Source organism: Ptychodera flava, chromosome 6, assembly GCF_041260155.1.
Source record: "Ptychodera flava strain L36383 chromosome 6, AS_Pfla_20210202, whole genome shotgun sequence".
Taxonomy (NCBI): domain Eukaryota; kingdom Metazoa; phylum Hemichordata; class Enteropneusta; family Ptychoderidae; genus Ptychodera; species Ptychodera flava.
In genome coordinates, this window is record NC_091933.1 from 17,414,880 (window position 1) to 17,441,906 (window position 27,027).

At 41.3% G+C, this 27,027-nt stretch overlaps 1 protein-coding gene across 2 annotated transcripts in view; it reads left to right on the forward strand.

Annotated features, from left to right (window-relative positions):
- LOC139135000 (fez family zinc finger protein 2-like) overlaps nt 1-25,853 on the forward strand; it is a 38,599-nt gene extending 12,746 nt beyond the window's left edge. Inside the window, exons 1-2 of one of the 2 annotated variants that reach the window (XM_070702152.1) lie at nt 20,563-20,907; nt 21,248-25,853. In XM_070702152.1, the coding sequence (XP_070558253.1) occupies nt 21,268-22,782 (1,515 nt within the window). In that variant the 5' untranslated portion in view covers nt 20,563-20,907; nt 21,248-21,267 and the 3' untranslated portion in view covers nt 22,783-25,853. Of the gene's footprint in view, nt 1-20,562; nt 20,908-21,247 lie in introns of those variants that run through there. The other variant, XM_070702153.1, reaches the window with a different exon arrangement.
- The last annotated feature ends 1,174 nt before the right edge of the window (nt 25,854-27,027 follow it).

Consider the following 27,027-nt stretch of genomic DNA (forward strand, 5'->3'; position numbering starts at 1 on the left):
CCAGTCTCGCTCTACTTTCGCGATCCAAACGTTTGATTTCCGCCATCGTTTAAGCTAGCGCTCAACACTCCGGTTTCCTGAAATGGGCAATGCGTCGAAATACAAAGTACGGACGGAAAGTAATTGCTGGTTATTAAACGAAAATTAGGCATCATAACTGATCGTTTGCATAGAATTGGGCCACTTTTAACTCACAACGCGTTAAATTGGATAACGCTGTCTATAAGTCTTGGGTAAAAGAGAAAATACATAAATTGCAGCTCACTGCAGTTTGGGTATAGTATATTGGAAACTTTTAGTTGTGTTTTCTTAGTTACTTGTACAGGCAATTATGATAAAAATGAGGGGAAAAAAGAGCATTTGAAACTTTTGTTTAGTGCTAACTGGCAAGTGCATCCGCAGAAGCATGAGTTGAAATAGCTAAATGAACGACCTACTGTCCTACGCCAAGATGACGTTGCTGAAAGCAAACGATTTTTTTATTTTGACAAAATCCCCTCCCCCGCGTCAGCCGGGATAATCAAAACTATGCTGGTGATGCAAACGATGCGATTTACACGCTCCCACATTGAGTCGCATCTTTGTATTCTGGGACCTGTTCGGATGGATAAATCTGTATGACGGCCCCCGGGCGGTTTACCCATCGCCCCGCCAATTGATAGCTAGGCCATCTCAAGTGTGAATTCTTTCGGTGGAGTCTGTGTTAATTTGTGGGCTAATTAGCCAGCCCGGCTTTTGGATCCTTTGTCGCGTAACTGGCCTGATCCTTCATACTCCAATAATCTCATTCTTTCAGCAGGAGAAAAAAGTCTGTCATCTGTTGTGTCACCAAAACGCCATACTCATCTGCCCATTTCTATGCTCCTCATGCCGTGGAGAGCGTTTTTTTAAAACACAGATTGCAATTCTAGTTGTCGTTTCTTGTCCCATTCACGAAACAATACTTATTAAGTTGTTCATCTGCGAATATCTTCATCCACAAACGCTTTGTCAATGCAAGCGTCGTGTGTGCATGGTCGATCCTTTTAAGTTTCTGAAATTCTGTCTACTGTCCACAGTCCAAGAGTTAGCTTCCATCTCCAATATATTTGTTTACTTTCATTTCTCAAAATACAAATTACTGATATAACAACGACTTGAAAGTCATCACTTACCTTTCAATCAAATAATTTCATAAAGTGAATGTTTCACAACATGATTGGGATCAACGGAAGTGGATAGCCTATCTATAAGAGTATCATTATGCAAGAAATCGGTATAACGTTACTGTAAAAATGTCCCTTCTCGAGAAAGCAGAAATATGTTTACTAATTGTCAGAGCAATTATTTGTTCGATTTTGCATTCGTTTTACCTCTATACCTTAATATAAGGCCACGAACTCACACTGGTGTACAAGTGAACTATCGTGCTACCAGAAAGACCTCTGTGACTATGCTATCTGTAGCAGGATAATCGAAAATCAGCACTTGGAACTTTTAAAACTACAATTTTATCATTTCAAGCGTCTATTCCAATTATACGCTGCATTAACTATTTTCTGCGAAATCTGTTTCCTTCTCACACAATCGTGAGTTCTTCTCTTGGTTTTCACCAAAGTTTGATGGCGCGTTTGGAAATTCGGGGCGAGTCGACTGGGGGCTTTGGGAAATGCAGTGCAGCCAAGGCGAGACAGCGATTATGAAAGACAACGTTGGGCTAAATACAAATTAGCATTGCCTTGACAAGATTACGTACTTTACTAGCATTTAATGGCTCGGCTATTTTCGGCTTAACTCATGATATTTAGTAATTTTATTAGAGCATTAAGATCCAGAGGATTTTACGTTTCCGGGATGAAAAAAAAACCGGATTCCGTGGCGTCCAAGGACCATGTCGTAATCACGTGACACACTTGCCAGCGACAATAGGATTTATCTGTCTTATTTGAAAAGCCGGAGACATTTCAATTGTGCGGTATTATTTTTGCTGACGGGGTATTCGTACTTCAATACTCTCACACTGCACGAGATTTCAGTATCGTCCAGCGAGATCGTGTGGTTTTTTTTTCTGAGACTTCATACTAACTTTCAACTTCAGGTTGACTTTTCGCCAGTATATAGCAGGTGGTGTGCGTAGTATTTCGTATATCCAGTGATGATTGACTGGTAAGAACAAGTTGAAAACAAGTCGGGTATCAGCAAAATAGTCGACACACTAGGAGCAAGTTTCAAAAAAGTTTCAAAATCATGCCAATTGGTACGAAAGGTCGCAAAAGCAAGTAAAGAAAGAGGGAGGGAGCCAAAATTAAAGCGGCACATCACTTTTTTTGTTTTCCATCTATATGTGGAAGACACTTTTGACCCAGTGTCTTTAGCGTCAGGGGGATAATTTAGACAAATCTCTCAGGGGGATTAGGAGATAAGTCGGCATCAGTCACTTGTTGTGACGCATTACTACTTATTAATGTAGCCCCCAGGGGGATTGAAATCTGTTTTGACATACTTATGGGAATGTCGTGAAAGTGACTTATGGCAAGTCACGTCAGGCTGGTGACTTATGGTGACTGTGTTCCCTTGCAAGGATAATGTGGAGTGAAATGCCTTCTGCAAACGAAATCGTATTTCAGGTGCAATTAAATTTGCAAAAAGACTTGAATTAAACAAACAAGAGGTAACTTATTCATGTTCTCTTTTACAAAATGAGTCATGAGATCTCTGAATATCGATAGGATCACAGTACCCATCCATAATTTTAAGTTTTACAGGGGCATCAATTCAACACGTGAATAGAGAAACGAACACACAGAAAAATGATAATGTTACATCATCATTGACCTTTGACACATTTCTTGTTTGTTTTCAAAGGACTCGAACACAGTTGACAAGTGTCTGAACCAGATCTCGCTAAATGATCATTCTTTTGGCTATTAGATCAGTGTCCCGTCGTGTGCTTAAGATGATGACATAGTTATCTTGGCCTAAAACACAGCTACTCGTTGTTTACAAAGGGTCGGATATTTAGTTCCTATCTTTACAAAGATGAGCCTACATATGCACACATACCTACCTACACACACACGCACACACACATACATAGATACATAGATACATACATACATACATTCATACATACATACATACATACATACATACATACATACATACATACATACATACATACATACATACATACATACATACATACATATACATATATACATACATACATACATACATACATACATACATACATACATACATACATACATACATACACATACACACATACATACATACATACATACATACATACATACATACATACATACATACATACATACATACATACATACATACATACATACATACATACATACATACATACATACATACATACATACATACATACATATAGGAGCTTGTGGCAAAGGGTTGCCATAATATAACCTTGTGATTTGAAAGGGTAGTTTCAAAGTTTTTGTAGGAAGAAGGAAAGCAGAGAGATTCCTGTTTGGGAGTAAGGAAAACTAATTGACGGAAAGGAGATTTTTCGAATCGTAGTGGAAGGACAGTTCAGGACAGTTTTTACGTCCCTCTGTACAAAATAATCCAGCGTGACATATTGACGATCTAAAGCCATCCCTTGTTCTCCAAAATAGACTAGTTTGCCACTCCTGATATATACATTCTTGTAAGAAGCAAAACAACCTTTCATTGTACTCCGATCTCAGTCTGCCCTTCTCTCTAATTCACTTTGTTCAGTCTCAATAGTTGTTATCGTTTTAATTTTTTACAACTACATTACTCTCCGGTTTAACCTTAAACACCTTTAATGAGCACTTGAAATTGACAAGGCGCCGAAATTCGTAAGGTGATTAGGCATAATATGTTTAGTTTCTTGGTGCTGCGAAAAGCATTGAACTTCCTACCGACAACCGAGCATTTATTATATACCTTTATAACTGTGTTTTTCTTGCAATCTTATATTTTGAACTGAAACCGTTGACAATATATAAGCTCCCTATGACATGTATCCAATCGATTTAAAATTCCTCTTAACAATAATAATACACAAAATATCTTTCGCTGTTCAGATATCTAGCAGGACTGGTTATCTTTCATTTATGAGCCGTAGTCTCACCGAATGGCAATACTTCAGATCCATGGATTGACCCAATACTTGTTTTAACGAAAGTGTGCTTCCTGATAAAACAGTTAACTACCTACTATCATTTTAAACTTGGACAATTTTGGCTCGGCAAATTGGATAAAAAGTTGTTTTTCGAAGAAGGATAATCTAAAGTCGTCACTATGCGTTACTATGGTAATAGACATTTTACCCTCGTTGCAATTATGGTCTACCAGTTAATCCAAAACACTTTGCGCTCAAATATTCATTGCCATGTGTACGCCACGTGGCAGGATGATAACCATTTCACCAAGCAACACTGATAGGTGTAGCATAGTTAGTTATGTTACCAATCTACCATTACCAACACCAAGACCACTTAGGGTTTTGGTACGTTAGAAATGTCTGGACGGTAAGTACACATACGTGCAGACCATTGTTGAACATTGCGGTCAACATGCGCACCCACCGAAACCATTAGGTCAACTTACACCCATCCAATACAATCGACCCCCTTCAAGCCATGACGTACAGTGACCAGTGGCAAACTATACGCCCAGAAATCAATACGAGCAGTGATCCAAGTAACTGAACTAATTTGATGTCTGGGCGAGAGATCTAGACTGCCCAGTATCGCACAAAAATAATCGACGCGGAAGTTGTTGCTATCGCTAATAATCATAAATCAGGCATGGCATGTGGCTATAGGTTACACGAACCTAGTGAACATAATTTTATAGTTTGGCAACGTATGGAAATGGCTCTGACCATGATTAAACCACCGGTGACCCGACCTTTGCTCGGATACATCAGATGAAGATCGATGTTGTTGACAGAGTATCACAAAACTGCCAACCGTACAGGTTGGATATACCGATACCATGACAAACGAACAGAGGCGGGACCGTGACAATAACTCTTGACGTCATCATTTCCAACGATCAGTTACGTCGGATACCTTTAAAAGCTTTCAATAAGTTGCATACGATATCACCAGACCCGGATTGTGATACGCAAATCAACGCGAATGGCGAGTTTTTCCTTTTAAAAATGGACAAAAACATGAAGTACCATGAAGTAACGTGAAGTATACCACGGTGACTTTCACCTACTGCCGGGTCGATTTGATTCCTATAGTCTACTCGGAAGCTGTAAGCAGCCGAAGGCGACCAACGTTCCAGACCAAACTAATAGATAACTTGAAATGATAATGTACGTTTGTATTTTCGTCAACAAAGTTAGGACAATTGTACACTGGGTTTCTGTGACAGTGAGGAATAAAATCGAGGGTCAGCATGCCAAATCGGATGGAAATTAAATTGTGTCCCCTCTACTCCTCCCTCTGAACAAACTCCAAAACCGTACTTTTGCTGCTCGTGAAATTACCACAATTTACCGTGAGTACTCGCCAGGGACAAACAGCATGGCTACCTTGATTTTAGGTATGCTTGACCCATTTATTCGATAAGCATTTTCTATACCTTCTATTGCAAGAGATATCAACGTAAGTATAGTTACTTCCTTTAGGTCCTAAAACTGCTGTCACAAAACCCCCCCTGTTTTGCCATGGAAGTTAATACACACTGTCGCTCTTTTTTATGGACGGTACAAATCAACTGTTACTGCTATTTCCAGTAGTAAAGGACGCCCCTGATTATCACCTGTACACCTTCACTCCAGCTACGAGGAACCGTGCCCCGTGGAAAGCGCCCACTGCTGGTTACGACGGCAAGAGGACAGATACGCCCGCCGTACTTTGGAGATACGGTAACCCTTATCAAAGACATACTATAATCACACTAACTGCTCCTTCTTTTGTACCTGGCGTACTAAACGTTGAAAGTAAAATAAGCTTAGAGAGTACATTTTCGATTAAAGGGACACTGTAGAGCTGTAGATGTCTCCTTGGCACACAAGCACTCACACAGAAATGGGAGCCGGGGCCTTATTTTCGAGATTGTACCCTCGGGCGCAGAGGCTGGTTTCATAAATGTTCCGCCATCAACCCGTCTGTTTGCAACCACCAAAAAGACTCCTTTAACTCAAAGTTAAAATATGAATCGCTTGAAAAAAAATACATAAAAAACTCCAGCTGCACGCATGTGTATTCACAAACAAGTAGGCACGGCACATCCAACTCCATCTGTGCTTTGATCAAATCCCAGGAAAAGTGTAGAAAAGCCATGTAAACAAGTTTGCTTATCAGTGTGTATGGTGACGAGTGAAGTTTCGATGATAGGAGAAAGTGAGAAACAGCCGCCAGCAAAATGTGAATGTGTGCATTGATTTCATACCGACGAATGGAGTGTCGATTATTTCGTGACCTTTTGACATCGTCGTCTGGATAAGTTCACTTCAACAACAAACTCGCCAAAAAAGAAAAAAAAATCGACGGCGCCGTGTTCCGCCGCCTCATACTGAACATACAAAAATTTGACGAATGGCAAACTGACTCCGCAAATTTCGTCTTTATCATGATAGAAGGGATATCGGGCCAATGGTTAGGCTCTCAGTATGTTCGCGGGAAATTCACCGCTTCAATCCATAAGCAATGGATCGTACTTTCAAACCCGAGTCTCTGACGAACAACGTATATACCCATAATACATTCACTTTCTCTCAGACCACGTTTTGTGTTAACAGATAGCGGTACGATAGGAAAGGAAAAAAGGGCTACTTTCTTGGAATACTGTGATCACAAAGCCGAACTGCACTGTACAAACAAAACAACGCCATAACGATTGATGCGCCCAGTATGTAAACCGTGTTCTCTATCGTACCTATCATCTATATCATTTGAAATGAATTTCCGATCGATGGCTTCTGTCACGACGCAGTCACGGCTACTCCGCTCGGCGCTTGTGTTCCTTGCGGTCGATACAAAACACTGTCTGTTGTGAGTCTGATTGCTTGGAAATGGCCAAATGAAAAACGTGAAGTGAAAAAAAGCTGCGAAAGGTGCGTCGGATCTCTCTAAGTGAGAGCATTTAAAGTAATTGCTTGCCTTTGCATTTAGATACAGTTGGTATTGATCTCTGCCGGAGAAAGGGAAGCTCTTTTATTCTTAATATCTAGCGTAAGAGTGCACCTCAATACGAATCGATAAAGTCTGTCCAAGCGATACCGAGCCGGATCGATAATCTGAGAACACGGCCCTGAGACACAGAGCACCTAATATCCGATTAATCTGCCGATTTAGCGGATTTTTGAAAACCACTTATTTAAACCTATCGAGGCTCTAATTTGTCACGAGTTCCTTTTTAGATTCTAAATCGGCAACGCTGACTCAGAAATTGCTGCAGTCGCCACCGTTATACCGATCGTTTATTGCGAAATGGCACGACTGATCATAAAGGCAAGCGCATCATGGGTGAGTAAAATCATTAGAGTGTGTCTAACATGCTTGGGAAAATACGGATAGGGAGAGGTTATTGCAAATGAAAATAAATTTAAACACTACAAGTCGTTGTAGGCATGAAATTTAAGGCACACCTTCTGAGCAGCCACGGTGAAATTGTCGATAAGTCGGCAACACTGCAGCGTATCAGCAAATCAAACTTATATCGTTAGCATTTCCCCCCTCGGAGTAAAATTTATCAGTTTTGCGGCTTAAGTAGTCACGTGACCGAAGAAATCGATAGAATTCATATGCCCGTTGTTGCTGCTAACCAACATTCGTGTGGCTTTTCTGCGCCTTCATCGACTTCGGAGGTCTCAGATGTGATTCTTTGCGTGGCGTATCGGAAATTTCATAGCTTTAAAACTTGCACCCTCGACGTGAAGATCGATCCGTTTCGGAGGAAATCTCTGTTTAGGTCAATAGGAGTCCCTTGTTATGGAAGGGCCAGGAAAATCCATACACACCTCTTCAGTGCTGAATGTAATTTCATTTTACTCTGTAAAGTCGAGAATTTCGAACAAACAATATAGCATTGCAATATATTTAACCCTTTATCATTGATAAATATATACAGGGTTCAACCCACGGTAAAATTTTTTTTTTGACATAAGATTTTTCAAATGGTATCGCATGAGTGTGGTTCAAACGATGAAGCAAGACACGAAAGAAGGAAAACCAACCCCGCCTAGAAATAAACTAGAGAAAACAGAAAAAAGACCACCAAAATCCCCAAAAAACCACAAGTTTTGACCAGTGCTGGGCGTCCATTACGAAACCATGTTCCTTTCGGAGGAGAATGCGGCATTACCACGCACAGTTATTTGCTATTCACGCCAGGATGTCAAATTTTCCCTTGTGTGAAAAAGTGACTAATATCCGTAAGACTTCAACGTTTTCTTTTGTGAGCCGATCCAAAGTCACGCGAGAATTTGCCATGAATAATACACCATGTCTCCGCCATGGCTTGATGTATAGGTGAGATCCAACGTACACGAAAGCTGACGGCTTCATTCGGGCTGGTATAAAAAAAATGTACAAAGAGCGTGCTAGGCTGATGATAGGATGTGCATGGAACTGAATCTCTTTGAAAAGACTGATCTGAGAGCTGTGTGACTGGATAGCCGGGTATTACGGAAGCTTCGTGGCGACAAAACAACTTCTACAGAGATTGGGGGGATTTTTATTTAAGCCACTATTGAGATATTCTAATCGCTCACCCCCGGTTTTTTTTGTAAGAGGCACAGACGATGTGTCGTGGGACTACGTTACACCATGTCAACATCGTTTCTCAGTATTTGTTTAATTTCGCGTAAGTGTCGCTCCATAATGACTCGAGCTATTTTGTCACGGAGAGCCCTTCTATTCCCTAAAATAGACAGATTAGCTGGCGCACAAACGATGTCTTAGCGTCGAGTTAGCATCAAAATATTCGTCTCATCGCCCGGTATTAGTGAAAGCGGGCAGACTCACCACAAACATGCCAGCGCTGATAAGAAGAAAAAAAACGTATTACTTATTTAGACGCAACTGTGTGTTTAGTAACTCAGCCCGTTAGCTTATGCATCAATCTGGTGATTAATTTTTGAGGTCTGATGGTGTCATAATATGGAAATTATGAATGGCTTTCCCCCCTGAATCTGTTTTAATCTGTGCGGCTATACACTGTGATAAATCATTCAAGTGTCTATTAAATAGGAACGAATGTTGTCGAAACTCATCTCTGTAAAATGCCAGTCGAAGGCTTCGACGGACGGTCTTCCTGTGTCAGTGTCGACAGAAAGATTATGTTTTAGTTAAATGTTCGCGACGCCCACGTGATTTCGACCTCTCTCTTTCCCAAGAACGGCTCTCAGGTATTGGTAATAGATAGAAATACACCATCACACTCTGACTCAAAGTTATAAGAAAGGCGCTGTCAAACTATTTGAGAGATGACAACGAAATGACGGTTGCCAGTATCGCTTCAATGCAAATCGTTCGACGCTGAACATGCCATTTTCCACTTTTCTATTATTTCCAACAAGGGTCTTGCTCAAGTGCCATTCTTGGAGTCATTTGCCACCCAACTTGACTGAAAAAAATGGGAGTTATTTACCTAATTCCGCGTCTTTATTCTCAAAGACTTTAAGATGTTTAAGAATCATTTACTACAATACAGAGCTTCTTTAGGAATTCTGACACTCGAATTAAGAGCGCGAGCAGTGAGTGCGAGTGGGGGAGTGAGAGAGACTCAGGTAGACAGGCACATAGACTGGGTCACAAAGAGGCAGTCAAATGGACAGAGACATACAGAGCGTTTGGCGAAGAGAACGAAGGTAACAAGAAAGAGACAAGGTGTGTGAAAAAAAGAGAAAGACTAACTTAATTTTTGGTTGTGGGTTTTATTGCTGTCAGAGTGTCAGGGGGGAGAGAGAGAGAGAGAGAGAGAGAGAGAGAGAGAGAGAGAGAGAGAGAGAGAGAGAGAGAGAGAGAGAGAGAGAGAGAGAGAGAGAGAATATTATGAGGTGTCAGTTTGCCAAGGAAGTGCCTTTCTGTTTCAATCTCATCGATTGAAAAATGCATGCAGAACTCGATGATATTTCCAGATATGAATTTCTATCGTCTGCCAACTTCCTGATATGTGAAAGTGCTTCATATTGATTCTCGCCAAAAGTGTCTTCACAAAGTCGTATTGATCGTATCGGCTTCAGCAGACAATCCAATCACCAAAGCATATACTGCAGTTTCCCAACGGATTTCTTTTCGCGGATTTTCTTTATGAGAATGGATTTTTCCCTTTTCTCCCAGAAAATGAGAATGTGTCGGCTATTCTCTGCCTCGACGCCAAATAGGCAATCAGTGAAGTTATCACAATTCATCCCTTTTCCCGCGGTCTCACCCCGGAGTTCTAGTTCATTCTGTAGGTGATAGATGTGTTCATCTGGAATACTGAAAGACAGCACGCGCATGAATGGACGCCTCACGTACGCACGCACGGCGCATTTCTAGTTTTAACGGTAAATTCTAGTGTTTGTTTTATCCATGATTTGGTGCGTAAGTTTCCATCCGACAAAAACTTAGGATGAGCATTCACTTGCCTGCTCTAAAGGGAAATATTAATAACTTGAATATGCCCTCTTTGATCATTATGGAGAGCCTGATTATAAATCAACTATTGAATTCGGCCTTTGAACCCCACCCTCCGACATTAAGAAAGGTCCACATAATGGCGCTGATCTCAACTCAATTCCGTCAATTTAGCCCCAAAATACAGTTTTGATAAACTGACATCTCGTCATGTGGTAAATATGAGACATGGATTTGAAATAGAGATTCTGAAGCAAAAGCATATACAAATGGCACTTCCTTGTGAAAGTATTGTTTGTTTGTTTTTGTTTGTTTGTTTTTTTTTTGGGGGGGGGTTAGATTGAGAATTCCATTAACTTCACCTATCACATCCACAATTTGTAGTGGTTACTCGACAGCACCGCCAGCACGTGTTTAGTATCCTGTGTTATGGCTGACAAATGAAGTTTAGTACGGACGAGAATTAATTCGTCGATAGTAAACTGTCATCTAGTACATAATTCGTTGTGACATCGAAGCAAAATCTTTGTATTTCAGCAAACACTAGGGAAGAGAAGGATAAGAAAAAGTACCCTTTTCATGAGCAAAATAATTGTACTATTATCAAAAGTTACAGATATTGCCCTTCTTTTTCTCTGCGTCGTGGCTTGTAAGCATGTTCTTCAACTTTGAAAGTAAACAAGGGCACAGACCATGTACAGACCATGTTTGAAATTCGAGTTTGCCGTGCTGCACTCCGGTCTCAACGACACTTATTAAAGAGATCCACCGGATCCCGGACTCGTGAAAGACAGTTGAATCGAAAGTCAGGAGTTTAGTGAAAACACTTTTTAAAGCTGCCCCCTATTATGGGATACAATCGGCCCAGATCTCAAGCCCCTCTCATTGCTCTTCTGGTCCGTACATCTGCCGAAATCAATGGCGTGTTCAAAACTGTTCACAATACGAGATGTCGATGAAAACACTGTTCATCTGTGCGCCTGTTACAATGATGCAGTGGCCTGCTGTGTAGAGCCATTGATTATGAGGAGAGATTAGCTTTCTCTCGCCCCACGCTGAGTTTTCACCGCATTTCCCCTCAAAATGTACGGAGGGGGATTTTGTAGCGCTTCCAGTTGTCCTGAAATGTCATAATTCTGGACTTCATGCCCACGGTAACCGTTTTCTCATTTAACTGGTCGTCATGTAGTTCTTTGATGCTGTCCGTATCACCACTGATAGATTCCTGTAACTCTTCTCACTCACTTTTTAATTATTGCTGACGTAATGGTATATATTTAAAACGAGCAGCGCAGCGGCGAGTGTCTTCGTTGCGCATAAGGAAAACAAATAACTAAACAATAGCAAGTGAACAGTGAAAATATAAAAAAAACATAATAAAATCGAATTAAGCGATAATCTTGCAACGTCAAATGCAAACAATCGCCATCTCCATAGTTCATAACTGCCCATACCTTTGTCTTTCTATTCAATTTTACGACATGAAGAAAATAAAGTGCAATCCAATAGGGGGTACATGCAATTGTAAATTAATACATGAATAGCCATACTTCTTGTCACATACACAAAAAGGCCAACTCTTATCGGAGCAGTCCGGCGTGTCCCTTTTTTCTGAAACTGTTACATTTTGTCTCCTTTCTTCATTGTTCGCGAGTAACACGGTGACAAACTTATCAGTGTTGCATTATTCAATTGTGGGGGAAAAAGGTGTCGCTTTTAATCAGCTCGTCAGCCATTACCAAGGCCGGTTTCTCGACGTGCACCTGGCCTACTTTGCCATTGCTGAAGCAAATTTGCATGCTCTGTTGTGGAGCCCAGTTTGATCTGCTTCATTTCAAGCGTACCCACTTGCATTGACCCACGGCACCGCAGCGCCACAGTCACATGCATGGGGACCGCATAATGGCTAGGGTTCTCTGTCGTTTCGTCGTACAGAGCGGTTGTGGCATGAACTGGTCTTTAAATAGTCTATCATGCTGGTTTGTTGGGAACTGTACATATCACCCGTTGATGGGCATTTGAATAGCCCCGCATCATTTGAATTAAAATATGGACATTTAGAAATCTGAGAAACTCAGAATAATATGGGAGTCCATGCTTTGAATTATTTAGCAATCCCGCCTCGCCAAAGGACTTCATCACCAGAGAATTTTACCTCAGAATCACAATACGCGAAATGCTCAAGTTAGTACCATAGCGTTTAAGGCAAATTCTACAAACTGAAATCACGGGTTCAAATCAACTTTCCTTTGAAACAAAGGGATAGATCGTGGAAAAAGCTTTAAGTCAGATATAGTGAACAGAGAAATGGATCTGAATCGGTCAACACAATGCCATTTCTCAAAAGAAAAGTATGAATCCACAAAGAAGGGAATATGGTCGCATTTGTCGGGGCGTATGAATTGAAGTGTTGGCTAATCGTTGTGGATGAATCAAATCACTGCGCTGTGATTTCACAAGACTAAATAGCAGTGTTCGTTTCAAGGGACTGACTTTTCAATTTCTTTACCAATTTTGCCAATTACCTAAAGAAAGTTAAACGACAAGGGTGTGTTGACGGGCGAAACTGGCTTTTATTTGCCGCACAAGCACGGCGCGATTCATCATTCAATGAACGGTCTCCGCTTTTCCTGCGCGCTATTTGATTAATCTCCCGGGAGGTCAGGCACGTCTTGATCGTGGAATTCTGTTCTCGTCTCGAGGCGGGTTTTGAAAATGACCGGCGACGGTAGACTCTCGCTGCTCGCTGCTTCTCGTCTCATTCGCTCTTTCAAAGGGCACCGAACATGTTTTTCTCAGCTGAAAAGTAACAATTAAAACGGAGCTCACAGCGATGAAGCTATTGTAAAGAAAAAAAAATCCAAAGGTTACCAGGAAAGGAATCACGCTCAAATTGAATGCAAAAAACTTCTTCATTGGATCCAATAGTGAAGGAAAAAAAACTCTGGCGAGGAAACTCACGGAGCGATTCTGGGACTGAAATCGAAGCGAAAGCTATTCTTACCAGCATGAGTACAACTTACAGCGATGTCTACATCCCTTGCCTGCATTGAATATCATGCAACCCATGCTAGCAAAACAACTTCATAATTGTGTTCAAAATTTTCCGTTTGGATTGGCTTTTCCGATCGGCTAATCGCTATGGATACATGAATGCGCGCCATCCTCTGAACATTCCGGCTACCCACCGAGACACTTTTATTTCTGTAGAAGCAGAAATTCGTTTCTCTTTATGTTTCTTGTTAGAGGGCCTTTCTTTCAGTTTGATAACCGTCGCAACGGGCGACTTCGGCGTTGTCTGTCTGTGACTCCCTGTACCAAGTGCAGACGCGGTGCAAATCAAAACATCAGCTAATTCGCGCATTTTTCAAAAAATTCTAAAACTCAAGTATGTTTTCATCACTACACCGGCTCACACGTGGCAACGTTTGTTTACGCTCAAACATCCGGCGATGCCACTTGTCGGGTGTATTCGAACGTGTTTTAACGTCCGAGAGTTACTCGCATTGTGTCGATGCGTCACCTCATCCAGCGTATTTCAAAAGATGACCATGTCAATTTCACCTTGAGAAGAGAAATGGTGGTTATATTGTCGCGGTTTCATTTTTAAATGGACGCGGATATCTCTCGGTCGCAGCGTTGTGAAGTCTCTCGCCCAGCCATGGTCGCAATGTGCGAGATATATGCCAACTTTCTCAATCTGAACCGGATTCCACATTCAACCTATGAAATCACTACACGCCGACTGGAGTGAAAATAAACCGGGCAGTGCAGTTGCTAAGTAACGAATCCTTGTCAGCATTCACGTGTACATCTATGCGTAGCCACACTTCCCTTAACGCATGACTTTGCTTTTGCTGTCGAATTCCGCTTACAGACGCGTTATGTAAGCGTGTAAAGATGTACTGTTCTCAGTTATTTCCAAAAACTTTTTGTTCCAGCGTAGAGATTTTCTTAACAACGTTAGAATCAAACAGCATTCGTAATCATACAGTTACTAGTTCTTTGATTATCAATAACCACAATGTCGAGACGGGCTTTTGCCACTGCCTGGTCCATCATTCGGTGAAAAGATCATAAACCAACTCAAATCGTGGACCAACTTAAATCATGGACCTACTCAAATCATGGACCAACTCAAATCATGCGAGAGAACTGCGGAAAAGAAAAGTCAGGTACTAACAAGCAGAATGACGAAACCCGGTATTCCAGGAAGAGCTTGATTAAGAATTCACAGTGACGTGCGTCAGTAAATTCTAAGGGAAATGAAATCGACATTACCTTGTAAATGAAACGAGTTTGATTCAAAGATGTGATATTCATTGTCTGTCTGTTCATCAAAGTACCCTTGACGAGACAACCTTTGCGATTCTACATCGCATTGAGTCATTTCATCACGAAGATACTCTAAGTGCTAAAAACTACAAACTATTTTTCTAGAGCTGATATTGGCTTCGGAACTTTGATTGTAGATTTATCGACTGGATTTGATAGAAGACGTCACTTTTCACTTTTCTTGACTATTTTTGTAAAGCCCTTTGAAGTTGTGTTTAAATACTAATTATTTGGTACTTCACTAAGTCTCTCCACGTGTAAATTATTATGTGTGACAGCATTGGACTTCTCCAAGACTTTTAATTTCTTTTCCGATATTTCTTCCTTACTTACGATGTGCCACTGACAAGCTGCAATTTATTTAAAATCTCTGCTGAACCGCCGTCACTTTTAGGTAATTGAACCTTTTCAGAAACCGTTTGCAGTCACACTATGGTCGACGTTTAAGTGATTTTTCCATCTCAATTCAATGCACCATTTTCATTTCTGGGGATGTTTGTGTCTGTTTCACGACGTGAGACTGGAAACAGACAAGCCTCAATGCTCCTTGATCGAGAGTTCTCGGCCTTGAATGTTCATTGCTGGATTTTTTTTCTCGTTGTTGTCGTTCTTTTGCCCTGCCAAAGCACAGAACAAAAGTAGCGTGCTGTTTCTTATTTGACATTGCCGTGTGATCCCCTTTTGTTCCCGACACAGGTTTACACCCCGTGTAAATCCCAGTTCTCAAATGTGCCCTTTCGCTAATTCCCCTTTCAAGGAGGGTCGTACAATGTTTTGTCACTGAAATATTTTACCAAGTAACACACTGTGAGACCCTGGCCCACCCATATGGCCATTTGCCAAGTGATGACCCGTCACATCATTTGCTCGCGCTATGAATCGGCGTTATAGAAATCTTCTGTACTAATAACTTTTCAATGCATATCTCGACAGATTTAACAAATGAATTTTTCAGAGGACATTGCTCGTTTGTGTTTCTTCCACTGTCCCGGACGTGAAGTTGTAAAACAGAGAGAGTGAGTTACGTTCAATTTATTTTAGACATGGATAGAAAGGGACATATTTCTGCCACTGTGACTTCATGTCATACGGATGGAAGGGAGCACTAAGCAGAAGAAAGAGCAAAACAGAAAGGGGAAATTTTGACCACAAAAAGACACAATACGACGCTGATTGCTCGCTATGGCAATTTTGTTTTCTCTGCGAGAAAGTATGTCGACCAAATTCAGTGGTGCCCGCACCCGGCCGGCACTCGTGATCGAAGTCCTGGTACTGTGTCCTTCAAATTATCGGCGTATTCAAAAATGTTGAAAGTAATTGGAACGCCACCCACTGACACCGCTTGTGGTTAATTGTGCACGAAAATTACAAAGAAAGCTGCGTGTTGACCGGTAGCCATGCCATTTTCATCAGTTTTGCCAATCTTAGTACTATTTTGGTATGTTTTTTTCTCTGCGTTTATGTTGGCGGCATTTGCCGTTTGACCCGGTCCCTCTGATTGTCTATTTCGTCGTAGGGATAACATGATATGGAAAGGAATATAAACTTGACTGATTACGGCTCTACAAAACATATTTTAAACTTCATTTGTTTTGTTTTGCCCAATATTCGATCGTGCAATTCATTCTGCTGACTTTTAAGCTCAACGCAATTCAGTCATCCGTCATGGTTTTGATGCATCTTACAATTAAACTTGTTCTCCGATATCAAAATCGAATGTAATTAATTCCTCCGAGGGTGCAATGTGTGCATATACGTAACAAGAACAATAAAAACGAAAACAAACACAAAACACGCAAGGACATTAATGTCAAATTATGCCGATTCCTTTCCAATTTATGATCACGATTACTTCGTGCTGTCTTCATAACGGGACATCGCTTTTAAAACCACTCACCATGACGGTTTTTTTTTTCATTCTCAACCCAGTTTTCAGAGCAACCTACCAGACTCGATTAATATTTTACCAATTCTGGATTTCAGACAAAGTCTCATTAACATCCAAGACGCCGCTAACGAATGCATATTCTCTGTGCGTCTTCTTCAAAAGAGGAGAATATTCATTTTCATAAGGGTTATTATTCTCTGCCTTCGCACCTGAATCTTTTGTTCGTTGTCACGGCAACACTTTCGGCCTCACTTCTTTCTTCATTTTGTTTGTCATCTGTGCTAACAGTATTCCACTTGCATGTCTCACATTTATTACATCAGAAACGAAAAAACAGCGAGTCAAAAAGGAGAAACGGGGGCCGGAAGACACAAACCAAATCGTCTGATTAAAAGAGAGATTGTGGATTTACAGACCTTCCATCAGCGAGAACTCTTTCCTTATTACGGTCTTTGCTGCACGATCAATATCAAAATAATTTTGTAATTTGACTGTAAGGCAAATGTAGCATCCCATAATGTTCGATCATGCGCACGTTACTCTGTTAATGCTCAGTTATGCTTTCAGGAAGACGCCGACGCTGTAGTTTGGCTATAGGAAATGCTTGATTGTTTACATGTCTGTCTGTCTGTCTGTCTGTCTGTCTGTCTGTCTGTCTGTCTGTCTGTCTGTCTGTCTGTATGTATGTATGTATGTATGTATGTATGTATGTATGTATGTATGTATGTATGTATGTATGTATGTATGTATGTATGTATATAGGTATCTATCTATCTATCAATCTATCTATTTATCTATCTATCTATCTATCTATCTATCTATCTATCTATCTATCTATCTATCTATCTATCTATCTATCTATCTATCTAACAATCTATATGTCTATCTATCTATCTAACAATCTATATGTCTATCTACAAATCTGGCTATCTGGTACAGTACCTAACGGTGTAGAAAATCATTAATGTGTGCATCTTTTTTGCAGTATCTAAGTCATTATGTATCAGGAATCACGATAGAATCGGGGTATAAAGACTTCAAGCTGAACTGAAACCTTATCTTATAGACATTTTTGATCTTTAGAAACTGCATCTTTCTTCTCACACAGCTTCGAAGGAAATTAAGCAAAATTATACCAGAAAGCGAGACATATGGGAATGTTCCTACCCAAAATGAAGTCTACAAATATTGCAATAACATAAAAAGTGACAGTTATTATTACAAAGTCCGATTGGTAAAGCCTTTAACGTGGTGTCATGTAAGTCTGTAATTATCAGCATCGTCGTAGAAGTTGTTTTGAGGGGAAATGTGGTTCGTCATGAAAAGCAGCCTTGTCGACGTCAGGCAAGTTTAAAGACACTGTCTGTTTGCGACGGCCCTTCAACTTCGCAAACCAGCAGATGCCATGCAGGAACGAGGGCTTCCCCGGCAAGGCAGCGGACACCTGCACGTGTCCAGCGTCAAAGGCCTCGAGAACATCGAAAGGCTCAGAAAAGCCGCTACGCAATTATTTTATTTTCACCTTTGTGACAAAGGAGAATGTTGTAACTTGGGGAGTGTGAAGTGGGTATTAAGTGAAATCGTGAGGCACCTAATTGCCCGAAAATGAGACTCGGCGTTCCATATGCTTCCACTGGAAATTGGAACGGGAATTGCTCCCGAACCTCCAGAATCATTGTTGCAGGAAGGAAAATTACTCCCACCTGGTTAGAGAAAATTCTGTAAACTGAGAAATAGATCGTCCTAGTTAAAACAGTATTGAAACCCATGCCTAATGACGCACAAGTAGAAATAACAGGTCGTTTACAAGATCATTAGCAGAACAATAAAAAAGAATAAAAAATAGCAATTTGCAAGTGATTACATTATCGCCACGGACACAGATACATCCGGTATAGCACAGTTTCACACTCAATCTTTATTAATTGGCAGTGTGTTAAGCTCTGAGAGAGAAGCCCCTCATTTGTGAACGTTTGGCTACACTCTGGCTCTCCCACTGGTTACGGCTTGTCAACGACTTCAAAGCCGTTTAATATTGAGGGAGTTCCGGGAACTAGCCACGACGTTACATAGGTCACCGGGCTTATGAAGGTGAACAAATCGAATATTCAGTGACTATCAAGCGTTTTGAATCCATGAAGCTTCAGAAATTGTATATGCTCCAATGCTCCAGTAAACGAGCTCTCAGAGTGATTTCTATAGATCGATCTACAAATCTGTTAAACCCTCCCTCGATCCCCCCCTAGCCTCCCCTCTCTGCCCCTTTCATTCCGTCCACCTATCATTCAATCCATCACAACTACCTGCCAGTCTATGTATCTGTGTATCTATGTATCTTTCTCTCTATGTATGTATCTATGTATCTATCTCTTTATCTATCTTTCTATCTATCTATTTATCTATCCATCTATCCATCCATCCATCCATCCATCCATCTATCTATCTATCTATCTATCTATCTATCTATCTATCTATCTATCTATCTATCTATCTATCTATCTATCTATCTATCTATCTCAAAAGTCATCCATTCAAGAACTTCCACAAAAAAAGTTATTAACAATTTCTTGTAATATGTACAAATTCGGCCAAAGCATGTTAAAACTGAACTCTGACGAGATGCTGCTTCTTTCGACTCCCCGATGTCCTCTATGTGACGTCATGAGATTCGAGCAAGGGTCTTCGAGACGGATGCCGTTCGCATGTAAATGAGTGGGTCGGTAAACCTGTCAATCACGATCCGTAAGAGATTGACAGTCGCCGTCTTACGGTTCCTTGAGAATGCCCCTCCCACAGTTTGGATAGCTTTCACCGACCCTTTTCATAGCGGGAAGCCAGTCATTTCCGTGCCGCGCATGTTCTACGTGGTTGCTCCTCTGTAGGTGATGCAGTCTTAGAACCCTGCCGATGTTTGCAAATAAAGTTTCGATATCTGGGTACCCTCAACTGTTCCACAGTGAGAATGGCGTAGAACAATAAATATGTCATGCTGGTCATCGGGACAAACAAAGAGAAAATGTGATCTGAAAAAAAATATGTCAAATAATATCACCGATGCCCGATCAGTGTGGACGAAATCCTACACCGTTATTCGATCAACTGATATGAAATAAAATAAAATATGACGAAAATCGACAAAATGTTTATAAACCTTTGGTTGCTACTGCATGCGTATAATACACGGTATGGTACTGGATAATTTATATCAATTGTGAAACTGCGCCGCCACGCTCCTCCGCGGCGAAAACTTCCAAAATCGTAGCAGCTGAATGAGCGAGCGATGCCGTCGTCTTTCTTAGGTTCGGTAGTTGTGTTTCATTGATTTGGAGGACCTGGTGTGGTATGATGAGCACCGGCCTTTTCGACAACTTAGCCGCCGAATCATACACCTTTTTTTGTTTTATTGTTTTCTTTACTTGATTAGTGCCACTCAAGGCGTTTTTATCACAATACCCAATTAGTTGGGGATAATCGGCGTATCTAATTATTGTCCCGTAATTGTCACTTCTTCATCGCGTTCCGGAACCCTTGCTGTTTACATGTTGGCGCAGTAAGTCCAGGGCAGACCGAAAAAAAAAGAGAATAAAGGAAAAAATGGGTGTTGCCGTCTTTTGGAAGCCCTGCCAATGGCTGAAGTCTGTTGCGATCGCGCCGCTTTGTACGCAGCAAGTGTGACGCTTTAATTGAATTGCTAGCTTTATGATTGGCCTTTTGGGGATTGCATCGCGCAGCGTGCGCCCGCTGTATTCCAACGCAAAATACATCACCGTAGCCTTTGTCATCGCTAGCTGGGAGTGTCATACAACTAAAAAAGACAAGCTGAAGAAGTCGTTAGTTGAGCCTATACGAGCACACCTACAACACTGTGCTGCCCACTTTGTTTTTCGGCTCCCATTGCCACACATGTCGCCTGTCTAGCAGTCTATGGCACCAGAAGTCGCTAACTCATATAACGTATTGCCAGGCTCTGGAAAGATTTCAAAAGCTCTATCGACAAAAACTACACCAAAGGCTGCTCTACAAGGGTCACGCCGATTTGTTGGACTGAAACGTTTTTTGGAGCTCAAAGTTTTGGCATAGCGTTGGCGCAGCGCATAGGAAGTAGATATAGTAAGTATGCGGGTTCAATCCAATGTGTTAAGCGTGCCATCGTTCAGACGTGAAGTCCCACTGTATCTCTGCATTTTACCTGCGATGATATATTTCATGGAGGGAAAAGTGCCACCGGTAAACTTTGACCAATAGCAGTCATCGTACGCGCTTTTCAACCGTGGTGACCCAAAGCGGGCAAGAGACTGACGTGTAGTGCACAGCGCAGCTGATTTTACGCTAGAGTTTGCCTTTCATTGGTCGATTGGTCGATGGTCGGCTGTCATCGACATTTCGTCTCTTCAAACAAAAAGAAAGAAGTTCGTCTTCAAATCTCCACTCTTTTCTCATTTTCTTTCAGATACCGAAAAAGTCTCGGCTATGGAGGAAGTTCGCCAGCTGCATCGACCAGAAATTCTGAGAGAAAAACTCCACAAAATCTCACGAACGGCCAATTATTCGAATGATGTGTCCAGGACGAGCAAGAAAAAACTGGCCTTTTCCATAGAGCGCATCATGGAGGGTACCTCGTCGAGCAAGACGGACTTCCACGACGAAGACAAGCATCTCAGAAATCTACCGGACAAGGCCGTCAATTTTGCGTCGCTTGTGGACGACTTCAAACGTAGAATACAGACACCGAATCTGAACCATGTACTGATTCCAGAAATGACTTTCTCGTACGGTTTCGGAGCTCAGCTAGTGGCTAGTCGATCAGATATACACACTGAACAACAGCCACGGCATCTCAGCGTTCTACCGAGCACCGTGAAAGATGCAATGCAAGGCAGCGCATATAAGAAATATCTACATTCGAGCGGTCTACCTGTACCGATGCCTCGTCTCGGATATGACCTCCTCCGACCGGTGCCTTACTATTACTACCCGCCAGGACACTTGCTGACCAGGAAAGACGCAGCGGCGACTTCTGATTTTATGAAAAGCGACAGCTTGCCAGTGACGGGAGCGGCACCGAGGAATGAAATCAAAAACCCCAGCCACAGTATTGCCGGCGTGTCAGCAAACTTACTCCCAGCGCCGGGATTCAATTTACCTTACGCAAGGAGCGTCCTTTACGACAAATTGACATCGTATCCGCATGCTCTCGGTCTGAGCGGTTTCAAAACTGATGGCAAAGTTTTGGAGGGGCTCAGCCTCGACAAGGACAAAAGCGCGACCAACCGTCCCCATGGGAGCGGGATGCGCGGAAAGCGAAGTGCCAATAAGCAGAAAACCTTCACTTGTTCAGAATGCGGAAAGGTGTTCAACGCTCACTACAACCTGACTAGACATATGCCAGTGCACACCGGAGCAAGACCGTTCGTCTGTAAGATCTGTGGCAAAGGTTTCCGCCAAGCTAGCACCCTCTGTCGGCACAAGATCATTCACACCTCGGAGAAGCCTCACAAGTGTCAGACGTGCGGCAAAGCGTTCAACCGAAGCTCGACGCTGAACACGCACCTTCGAATCCACGCCGGCTACAAACCATTCATCTGCGAATACTGCGGCAAGGGATTTCACCAAAAGGGCAACTACAAGAATCATAAACTCACACACAGCGGCGAGAAGGCCTACAAATGCAACATTTGCAACAAGGCGTTCCATCAGGTGTACAATTTGACATTCCACATGCACACCCATAACGACAAGAAACCCTTCACGTGTGACATTTGCGGGAAGGGCTTCTGCAGAAATTTCGACTTGAAAAAGCACATGCGAAAGTTGCACGAGTGTGAGTCGTCGCCGCCGCCGCCGCCACCACACGGTGCTGAGATAAACAAACTCTCAATTGCAGAAGGTTCGGAAACTGCCGTCAATTCTCTCAACAACCAAAGATTAGAAAGTATCGGCACGGTGGGCCAAAATCATGACAGCGCCGCCGGAGAATACCGTTAGACTACTCAAGTTTAAAAGAATCACACCAAGAACGAATTCGCAGTTTATGCCAACAATCACCAACTTTTTGAACACTACGTGGTCTCTGAACACTCTGCTTGGACTAAACGAAATTACTGGTAATGCAATATTAAGTTTTTAAACTTGATATGTTGAACTGTTTGCCTGAATAAGACTCGATAAAATTTGAAGTTACATAAGCTATACTATTCTCTCGGTCAAATTGCTTGATTTTTTATGTCATAGTGAATGTATATGTATATATATATATATATATATATATATATATATATATATATATATATATATATATATATATATATATATATATATATAAATATATATATATATATATAAATGTGTGTACATGTATTGCTATGTATTTTGTGTTTTCACAAAAGGACTCTAATTTCTCGTAATTCTCCTGACGGGCCCTGACTTTTCTAACTTCTGCAACTTTCCGTTTTTTGACGTTTGTCACTTTTAATGTAAGTATCTTCAATTTTGACAATATAGCCTGATTTATATAATTGTCGTCGTTCTAAGGTTAAACAGACACAGAACCATATTGGTTCTCCATGGATGGCTTTCAGAATTGAGCTCTTCGCTTATTTGCGACGATTAACAAACGCATGTGAGTTTGGCCTCCTTTGGGCTGACCATGGGCAAAACACGGCAAAATCGCAGCCAAGTCACATATTTCCAATTAGTTGAAATGCCAATGGTAACGCTGTAGCATTGCAACCGTGTTCTGCTCTCGGCTCAATACCTCTTTAAACAGAAAAAAATATGCAGACGTCAATAGTCTGTCGCGAAGACAATCCCCGTGCTGTAATCATGTCTATTTGTAAGAGGAACATGGTGTTTGGGCGTCTGACATGACTCTCCGTTCCAAAGTAATCGCCCACAATTGTTCCCCCTTTAGTCATTGGCGAGGAGAAAAAAAAAACGATTGGGGGAAAGGAGAGATGTTAAAAAAGCCGATTACGGGAAGTTTAACGATTACAAAATCGATAAGCTCTTCGAAGGAGACTCCGGTTATCTTATAGCTGACAAACCTACTAACTTACTCGCTAATTGCTGAGAGATGTGTAAGTTGAAGAAAAGACGGCGATCAAGTTAATAAATGCACGCGACAGAATGATCTCATTCCACCGCTTTTCGTCTCAACTGTCGTCATGGTATCTTATCTTTTGTTCTCATGACTTTTTTTTCGATTTTATATGAATGTACATCATGTCTGTGAATAGTAGTACATTGAGAAACCAACACACTTTACTTTCTAATTTCGGGGCAAATCTCGATTTACCACGCTCAAGGTATGGTGCTTCAGTGTTTGTAAATAGGTGTGCGTCTTTATAAAAAAACCCCACAAAAGACACCACTCGGAGTCTGCTATCGAAACTTTGTCCTGATTTGTGGGCATGGTGTAATTTCTAAACTTGATCTTGTACGAGTAGTGTGACGTTTACCACTTTCCGCTATTTGAAAATAGCATTACGATATTAATTTGCACGGCTTCACGAAAATTTTGTCAAAGACCGGTCTTATACCCTTGCAGATGTTTGTCGCTGAATAAGTAGTTTTTATTTATGAAGAATTGCCAATATATTGTTTTCATTATGTTTTGTGTAATATTGTTATATTTCCGCCGTTTCGTCAGGATGATAAAGTTCCCGATATCTAACAGCTCACTTAAAGATTTTTGACGAAACAGTGACATTAAAAGCTAGTAACATGCCGCCTTTATTCTATATAAATGTTTGGAACTTCGACTGAAATTGCAAGCAAACCTAGCCGAACAAGCCCCTTCTTTAACTTTATAATTGCATAGTCGCCGTTATCGACACACTTGACAGATAATCGCGTCCTGTTCCAATGTACACAATACTTCGCCACCTATCGGGAAAAAGCCGTGGATATACGTACGCATCATTTTTTCCATTGAAATAATTTAATAAGAGGGAAAAAACCTTATAATCAATGGAAAAATTTACACCCACTTACCGTTTTTCTTAAAATGAAATAAGCGATGTTGCGTCGGATGTACTCGTACTCAGAAATACATGTAAACATTTCATCGCTTTGATTTCTAATACGCGTCTTAATTTCCAGGATTTATCGGGTTTGTGTCTGTGATCGCTAGCTGTAGCACTTAATAGGGACGTATTGTACGAAGCGCGCACAATTAATTATACTGCAATTTTGTTTGTGTCACATGCATGCAAATTACGCACTTTTCCCCTGTTCCATTTCATTTGCGCTGTTACTGAGGATTTTGTGGTCACCGATAGCGTATCAGTCGCTCCCCAGGCGAGACCTAGCGAGTGAATATCCAGAAAGCAGACACTGATAGGAGCTGACTATATGTATTCGCGTCGCCCGATCAACCCTACTTTAGCGAATTGTCACCGCTCTCAACTCAGGTGACCCGCAATTTTCACGAACGCTAATTTACGCCCAGCGTTTGACACGGAGCGTAGATCTCGGCGTGCCGCCGATTTCATTTATTCCTAATTGAGTTATTGGTCTTATTCTTCGTGTTTTTGCGTCCACCTATATTTCGTAAATTGACCCCCGGCTTCAAATGTAAGGTGTTCCAATCCGCCGGTGTCATATCTGAACAAACGAGATCTGTTCTCATCTCGATTTTTGCTCGGCATTTCTGGCAAATTTGTGATCTCTTTTCTTGGTTCTTGTGTCATATCAGATGTAAGCGTTCAACTCGCTTCATTATAGTGGTACTAGGGTACATTGTTTCATTTTCAATAACTTTCGAAATGACAAGGCCCTATTTAACGAGGCGCATTGTGAATCGATGCTTCGTGATCAGATTTCATTTTTTGTTCCTTTCTTGTCTTACCAATGTTCATTTGCATGTAGTTTTGTAGTTTGCATGTGTATTATGGCCTTGTGTATTGATGAGGCTCCAATTTAATATACATGCTGTATATTAAAGCCCCAGGTTGTTATCGACGACGAGTTTTTTTGAAAAGCTGTATATTTATTGTAGTCGTTCTGATCACGTGAATAAAAGCGATGTGTTCATACAAATGAAAGTGTTTATTTGTGACTACTGTTGCATCAATCGGTCGCCCAACGAGGCAAGCGACTGGCATCTTTGTGCAAATTGATGTCACACATAATGCCGAACATGGGAATGGTGAACAAAAAGGGGAGAGGGGCACAATTATTGGCAGTCAAGCTTTTTCTCCGGAGAACACAACGAAGACGTTTGAAAACGCAGCTGACGCTACGAACTCTATTGCCCGGCGGAACGATCATCAGTCACGATCGCTTCGCAGACACGGCCACTAACATCCTCCCCGTTTATTCGCTCCGTACATTCGTCTGTCTGGCACTCTAATTATTATTTCAAAAACGCTTAAGTCAGTCGCCACGTGGCCGCTAATTAGGTAAAGTTCTCTTGTTTCTGTATGTTTTTTATTTCCTCCGTCGTTTTACCAGCTTACGTATTGTGGCGAAACAACGGCACACTTGACTTCACTGATATGAAGTAAAGGTATCGCAACACTGGCTGGGCGACGGTAGAAATGCCGGTTCACGCGTGAGGAATATTTTGATGAATTAGAGCTGAACGCTGGTATAATCGCGCTCTAAAAGAGAGGATGAGATGGCAGAAGATGATGGAAAGATCAGAGTTGGCTTCGTAATGAAAAAAAGTTAACAAAACATTTAACTCGTAGAGAAGGGGTTTTGCAATGATCGTATTTTCAATTATTTTTAGAATTAATGTCATTGGTCAGCGTCATTGCCTTGTCACGTGATAATGACTACAATCTTGGTGGCAAATAAAAACATGATACTAATTCGATACCATATTGATAGACTCTATCAGTGGGCTGTCAGGTTGTCTTGGCGACCGCAGTCCCCCAACCATTTTTTGTTTTACAGTTTTAAAGAGATGCCGATTTCGGGATATTTATAAAAAACACGTGATCATAGTTAACACTTTTTAATTTGCAAGCACGCAGCGATTAACACGTTTCCTTTGATTTACGACAACATATACCGTGTAATCGATGGCTGGACGTATTTTGCGCGGCCATGAAACTGCATTTTGATCTTTTCTAGCGTCGTTCTAACAACATCGACGAAGCCAATGCAAAAATGTACTCAATACCACCCTCAAACCCTCCCATCACTTCTAGATATTGGCGACGAAATTCTCACGCAAACATTTGTTACCAAATTGTCTGCAACAAAAATGTACAAAAGGCTACA